The 7,641-nt window shown below is 38.4% G+C and overlaps 1 protein-coding gene across 1 annotated transcript; it reads right to left on the reverse strand.

Annotated features, from left to right (window-relative positions):
• Nucleotides 1-1,197: 1,197 nt before the first annotated feature.
• Nucleotides 1,198-6,884, reverse strand: LOC146165485 (uncharacterized). The gene is made up of 2 exons (XM_083381777.1): nt 6,681-6,884; nt 1,198-2,261 (listed from the first exon to the last, which is right to left on the reverse strand). Exons 1-2 carry the CDS (start codon nt 6,853-6,855, stop codon nt 2,041-2,043), a joined length of 396 nt encoding a protein of 131 aa, XP_083237903.1. The 5' UTR covers nt 6,856-6,884; the 3' UTR covers nt 1,198-2,040.
• Nucleotides 6,885-7,641: the final 757 nt, after the last annotated feature.

Consider the following 7,641-nt stretch of genomic DNA (forward strand, 5'->3'; position numbering starts at 1 on the left):
AATGGTCTAAATTTATCAGTGATAAATGTTTGTGAACAACACGGTTTTTAAACGAAGAATCGCAGCATGTTTTTAGTTTAACTATTTTTTACAACCTTATTTTAAAACTACCTCGTAGCGACAAAAGCTTATTTTGGGTCGAAGTCCATCACGCAAGTGTTACCACGAGCCTCTAGCCTTAATCGGTTCTTCTTTAAAGCTAATATAGCTTCGGCGAACTCTGACGATTTGTCGGTTCCTCTTTGCGATTTGATTTCGCTCGATAAATTATCACTGGTTCGAGGTAACGGCTCAGTTTTTGAACCTGTATACCCTGTTTTGTACGAGACAAATATTGCCGACTGAGAACTACGTCATTCTTGGCAGCAATAAACAACTTAGCCAATGGCTTTACGATTTGTAGAGGGTTTAACTAATAGTTTTTCAGACCGTCACTAAGTTTAATTTTAACCGAATTCAGTGAAATTTCGCTTCCGACATATTTGCCATTATTTAGAAGCTTAAAATAGAAAGTAAATTTTGCTTGAAACACCTATGTGTGGTTGACCACGCACGGATCTACGATTTTTGTTTGGGTGGTATTTTTTACAATAGTTGGCGCAAAGCGAAAATGCGCCTTTATATCGATTGACTTGCCAAAACTTAAATTTCGATGGCATATTGAAACGCAAGACGCCTTTGTGTTAAAAGTAGTTGTTAAAATGAGATTTTATAACAAAGACGTACTAGAAACAGAATTAGTATTTTGCGGGTCGCGAAAAATGTTCGAATTTGCGTAGTTAAAAGAGTCAAAAATATAGTTTCAGAGGGACATCGACACGTCCACCTTCTGGATCCGCCCCTGATTTCGACTTTCGTTCAATCAACCTTTGAACCTTAAGTTCATTATGTTGACGAATCTAGGCACTAGACAATTTGTTGCTGCTTCAGTCATATTTTACCGAACTGGTTAACATGTAAACCGCTAAAAGCTTAAACCGCTAAAAATGAACTACGGAATTGTTATCGTGCACTTTTAGTAATCATTCCTCTACGAAACTTTTCGTTTTGCAAACAGTAATCAGGCAAAAAAATATAGGCAGTGATTCCATGTGCAGCAGTTAAGCTTAACCATCTTTTAAAGAACGCTGCTTTTAACTTACAACTCATCTGGGACTGTCAAATGCCGTTTTTTTTTTACCAAAACGCAAGTTTGAGTATTTTGCTTTCAGTAGGAACACTGCGTTGACATTTATTGGGTTTTCACTTTAGGTACAAAACGATCACGATCAGTTTACAGAACGAAACTTTAATTGTGAAGCAAAGAAAACAACAGGGCAAGTGAGTGTGAACGGTAAGAAAGAAATAGGAGAAGGTAACGCCCAAAAAATAAATAAACGTGTCGTCGTATTACCAGGAACGCGAGGAAAAAGCATACATCACTCTACAAGCCTGTGTAGTTCTCGCTGTGGAGAAAACACGATTTTTTTCGCACCAAAATTGGCTCATGAACTTTAAACAAGAACTTTACGTCGTTTGTAAATTATGTAGAAAAAACATGCATGGCTTTAAAATGTTGTGTAATGTTCTTGGTAAATCGTGTATGGCCAAATCCACAAAGCTATAAATATTCCGAAACCAATTTTGTTTCGAACTAAAAGAAAACGAGTTTTTTGAGGAGACGATTGAACATGGAAACTTTTTATGCCTGCATTTTTTTAATTTAAAAAAAAAAAAAATCCGCTCTTTTGGTAACTTTAACTTGGTGGCTTAGCAACATTTAAACGCCGGCGATTTGCCAATTAATGAAGTTCGCAAAATTGTAAACTAAAAGTTTGGCAAATTACATGACATTACATGAGCCGCATTTCGAGCTCTACGATCGATCTAAATTCATGGCTTAACCACATTTCGAGCTCTGCAATTGGGCTGAGTATAAGTGCCTTGGGCCTCATAAATCTGCGAAACCGACACGTACAAAAACTCCAGCACGCTTACATAGCCACGCCCATCACGACAAAATCACAGCGATGCGTATACAATACACCTCTTTCAACTCACTCAGTTAAAGCACATGCGGTTGCAGATCGTGCAGTTGACTTTGACGCGGTAGAAACGCCGACGGTGCCTTGTTCTTCGCTTGGGCCGGTTTTTGGGCGCCTGCCTTCGTACCAGGCGATGCTGGCTGCTGCTTTCCGAGTACCCGGCGGCACCGCTGTATACCGGCGCCCTGAAGTAGCGGTCGGAATCCAGACCGGCCAGTTCTTGCTCTGAGTCGGACACTGCGCGAAAAAGAAGAAGTGTGATTATTACACGTGATAAGCGTAACGCCATCGCTGGCCATGGTTGAATTACAAGTCGGATGTATTTTGAAGTAACTCCTGTTGGGGTCTTAAAATTTGCAAATTATCTCAAATCCAAAATGAATAAATGTGTAAATTGATTTTTGTCAAGTCATTTGCAAAATAACTCGGGACAAGTGAAATAAATTGCAAAATAGCTTAAGTCAAAAGTCAAGTCATTTGCGAAATCTCTCCAGCCCAGATAAAAGTCATTAGTTACCCAAGCCAACTCAAGTCCAAGCAATTGACATAAAAAAACGATGTTTTTACTATTGAGAAAAATAGTGAGACTCATCCGATTTAGCAAAGTTTCGAAAAGCGTCGATCTAAACCGCTGCCTATCTTGTGGGATCGGCGCCAAAACATTACAGAGCCAAGATATTTAAGCGCAAGGCTTGGTGGCCCAAGGCGCTATGATACGCCTTTTAAGAAGCGGGTTGAATATCTCTGCATGTGTATATGTATGTATGTGTGTGTGTGTGTGTGTGTGTGTGTGTGTGTGTGTGTGTGTGTGTGTGTGTGTGTGTGTGTGTGTGTGTGTGTGTGTGTGTGTGTGTGTGTGTGTGTGTGTGTGTGTGTGTGTGTGTGTGTGTGTGTGTGTGTGTGTGTGTGTGTGTGTGTGTGTGTGCATTCATGTGAGTTTTGTGCCAGCTTTGACCTTCTTAAAACTTAAGTCCTTGACCTTTGTACCCAATACCGCGTTGACAAAATCCGATGAGGGCTGCGTTCGTGTTTTTTGCGAAATCTGCTTTTTTTCGCGGTGGGCTTGCGATTTAATCTGAGTTTTGTGATGAACTCGCTTCAATTGATGGTGATGAAGGGCTTGCGCTTTTCTCAATAATCAGATTTCCGTTAGATAACCGTATAGCGATAAAGGAGCCCTGTTTTAATGTATTGCCAATAATTTTCGAACTGCTTGTTAAACATGTTTTTTGGGATGTTTTTAAATAAAATTTTCAAAGATCGCCGAATGATGCTTTGGAAAATCGTTGGCAAAACTTTTGCAAAAACGGCGTTTGCAATAACGGAATTTTGTGTGCAATTTTTTAGAATATACCCAAAAAATGTGAAGTATTGTTGGCAAGTAAATTATAATTGTTTTCACGAAATTGGTAAAATGTTATTAAAGCTTCCGTTTTCAAACAAAATCACACGAAAAAATACGAATTAAAAAAACGCAATCCCATATCGACTATTTTTAAAATAAATCCTACTTCTGTATGGGCTTTGATATTTTTCCTTTAATATCGAAAGATTTCGAGGTTTTTTGTGGAAAAAAAAGTAAAAAACATAAAAATACGAACGAAAACATTTGTCTGCAAGTTTCCGTTGTTTGTTTTCGATATTTAACTCGGACAAAAAAATAGGCGCAGACGCGACGTTATACTTTGCAAACTGTTTATAGATCGCCGTAGATGTGTGATTCAGGCTCGATTTTGACGGTTAGTCAGCGGGCAGTTAGTCATCGTTAGCAATTTGCCACTTTCGCGTCCATTGCGCTTCCTATAATTGATTTAATTGGCACCTTGCCAGGAAACATTCGAGCTACCACCGGTCGCCCGCATTTTTCACGCCTGTCGTGACCTTTTCGAAAAATTTAATTTTCAGATTACAAATTTTCGACACTCGCGTTTGAACGAACGTTGAAATGCAGAAAAATTTAATACAAAAAATTAATGAAAATTTTTATTTAAAGTCAAAAATACACCAACTTTAGTATTTCGCTCTGACCTGATAATGCACGGTTGTGCGAAAGCTCGCCAACTTAAAAATATATTTTATGAAACGTGCCACTTGTTTCCAGTGTTTAAATAAGACAAATACGGTTATCATCCGAGAAAAATACACAGTTTGCTTTATTTCTTACAAAAAAACATATTTAATTCTTTTAATTAGAACGACAAGATAAATTTTATAAAGACTCTCCTTGATAAATTTTGTAAAGACTCTCCGAAACATTTTACTTTCAGACTACAAACTTTAGACGGTAAGCCGAAGGAAAACTAAAAAAAATGTAAAATTCCAATCTAAAATCAGAAATGCATAGTTTAATCTGTTTTTTTACAAAAAATATTTTTTAAATATTAAAAAAACGATATTTTTGCGGTTTTTTTTACTAAAAATTTTTGCTTTTTGAATCCGCTCTAGTTTAAACAAGCAACAGACTCAAGAATTTTTTTATTGTATTACACAACCAGCAAAACTGCAAGTCATTGCGATTCCCCCGAATGGGATTTTGCGGTTTGTTTTTACCACATTGACCGCGTTCTGCGAGGCCTTAATACCCTAGTACGCTTTAGTACACAACAAAAGGTCAATTTAAATTCCCCAAAATCCGCTGGATTTGCAATCCAACTCCAAATCGAATACAAGGCCTTCGGCACACTATGCACGGATCTGTAATGTAGCTTGATAATGATTTGAAATCGAAACGACTTTATTAAGATGATGTCAATGTAATGGACCGTTTAGGCTTTGAAATTCATGATCGGGCCTAAAGTTCGTTTAACAATGTACAGGACCAAAAACGCATTGCTGAAAAAGGGTACCTATAGTGCTTTTTAAAGTGCCTTGTGCAACTGATCAAATAGTTAAAAGGACGCAATGATGAGGTGCCAAAGAGAGCATAACGCCTTTCGAGGTGCTCGTGTTAGTCCGTCTCTCACTTCACCAGTATTTGCTACTCGTGGGGAAATTGCCCCAGATAAGTTACGAAGGCACTTAAAGTCAAAACGATGCCCATTCAATTGCTAGGAGGTCCCTGCCGGTTTTTATGTTTACCTCCCACGAATGACACAGTCTCTGAGGGGAAAACAAACTACGGCATGTTTGAATACATATGAACCATTTCCTCGCCTGTGATAAGAATCTCTGAGGGGCGATTTAAAATAGGCCACTTCGGAAAACTGGATGTTTATTTTCCCACAGCCCAGAAAACTAGACTAAATCGGGATAAAACAGTTCCTTAAAATTACAGATTATATAAAAATGTTTATAGTTGGCTATTTCAAAGGAATCGTTTGTTGCCCAATGTATTAACGCATACGTGTTTTGAAAGAACACACTATAAAAAAGCGATTTTACAATGTAGTACGTTTATGAAGACAAATTTATTTGGAAGCAGTAAAACTTGATGAACGTTATGAATTATAAAAACACGATTATATTTCAGTATATTTGGTTCTAGTTTTATAGAAGGCCTAGGCATACTCGAAATTCATATTGATTTCTCTTAAAAAAATCAAATATCTCGTTATGTGCACTTAACACCGCCTTAGTTTTAAGCTTTTTCGGATTTCTCAGAATTGGTACGTTGTATAACTTCTGGTATGTTTCCTCGCTAAACGTATTCCGCTATAATTCACATTGTTCGCGGCTTGAAAACGCATCAATTTAATTCGCTCGGCGCGTCTTGATTTCCAATCGCACGCCTGAATTTTCGAGGGATCGCGCAGAGTATCTTGTTTCAAAGAGATATCAATTGAGCTGCGATAAGTCGCTTTGGCATCGAATATTGTCGCTAAAACGCGGCGTTTGGACGCAAATGAAAAAAAAAAAACTCTGGCGGCCTTTCGTAAGCTGGATTGACACTCAAATGATGTGCTTTTGAAGATCCCACGACCGCCTATCTTTGATCACTCGCTTTTTTGTTAATGCTATTGAAGATGCTGGCCCTTTCGTTGTTTTTGTCCCCGGCTAAAGTTATCGCGTGCCGAATCTTGCGGTCAACTTGAAATAAATGAGAAGTCACGACCTCCCGCAAAAAATGCGACAGCCAAATTGATTTTCTGGAATTTCGCGATGCGCTCTGTTTCTTTAAGCACTCGAATGAAAATGATTGAAAATGTGAAATCTAAATTGCGCCAACGCCAGTATTTTTTGCTCTTGTTCTTATTGTTGTGAAAAGTAGAAGTGACAGTTAAATTTTTGAAACGTTTTTTCAAATATGATGATTTACAAATATGACCCTATTTTAAAGGACAGTGCAAGAGTTAATTTAATCTTAAGTGTAAAAAGTGCAAACCTGGATGATTCTCAAAGTTTTTGAAAAAAACGTGTAAACAAAGAAAAAAAATATCGAGTCATTTAAAAAATCTCCTTTTTTCAAGCAAAACCCTTTTTAATTGCTAATTAATTAAAAATGTTGTCCCAAAAAAATGAGAAACTGAAAATCATCCAGCTTTAAAAACTTCCAATGGTCAATTTTTTAAAACCTTGGCTGTGTCCTATCGTTGTTTTGGGAAAATGCACAGTTAAAAAAGAAATTATTTTGCCCCTTTTAGTAAAAAAAAAGTTGCTATACGATCTAAACATTCAAATCTGTCTTAAAAAAACTAAAAAAACCTAAAGTTAACTTACCGCTTCGTTTAGTGAGCCCGATGCTGTAATGGCAATGTCGGTAGAGCCGCATCCAACAAGTCCGACACACGAACTCCTTCAACTGCCTCTTGGTGGTGGGTCTTCTTCCCTCGGAAGATCGCAGGAGAAGGGACGTCAAGAGGAGAACAAGGATCAGCTTCAAGCAAACTCCCATATCTGCTCTGATTTTTACTCCTGATTTTTTTGATCGCGGGAAAGAGCTCTATGGCGGCTTCAAAGCAAATTTATCCCAATGGATAAAAAACGTTTTTTTTTGCCGAAAAAAAACTTTAGCGGCTGATTTTTGTTCTAGAGGCAAACTTATCCAATCCAATGGATAAAAAATATTTTTTTTGCAACTAGAAAGCGGTCGTTTTAGCGGCAAACTTATCCGAATCTTTTTGCTCTTTTGATGTTTCCACTTCAAGCTGCGACTACTGCGGGTGTGTGTGCGCTTAAACATTTTGCCTGCGCCTTTTATACCCGCGCTTTCTTCTCGCAAAAAAAATTGGCTCCGGACAACTCTTCGGGGAAGGAAAGGATGTAGCTGAAATTGGCGGCGGCGAATGCCCAGCGGGCAAATCGAGCTTCTCGGTCTATCCACCCATGCCAGCACTTTTTTTTCTCTATGTTTCGCGTGCATCTGCGATGAGGAAGTTAATAAACGCCCTTAGGCCTTTGTTTGTTGGCCTGGTGCGCTCTCCGGGCGTCTCGAGTGTCTTCCGGGCCTTTTCGTGCTGCTTCCAAAATATATTCGATTCTTGATAAGATAAGACAGCGCACACTTCGGCTTGGCCGGCGACCTTTTGCTCACACCCGTACGCTGCCAAAATTTTACAAAATCTTGTTTGCTACACCGCCTTAGGAGCCTAATTGTTGGGGGTTTTATTAGGAAAATCAAGGCCCATATAGAAGTGTATAGGTAGCTTTTTGTCCGTTTCGAATAACTCTCGATTCATTT

Source organism: Ascidiella aspersa, chromosome 2 (genome assembly GCF_963924565.1).
Source record: "Ascidiella aspersa chromosome 2, kaAscAspe10.2, whole genome shotgun sequence".
NCBI lineage: Eukaryota > Metazoa > Chordata > Ascidiacea > Phlebobranchia > Ascidiidae > Ascidiella > Ascidiella aspersa.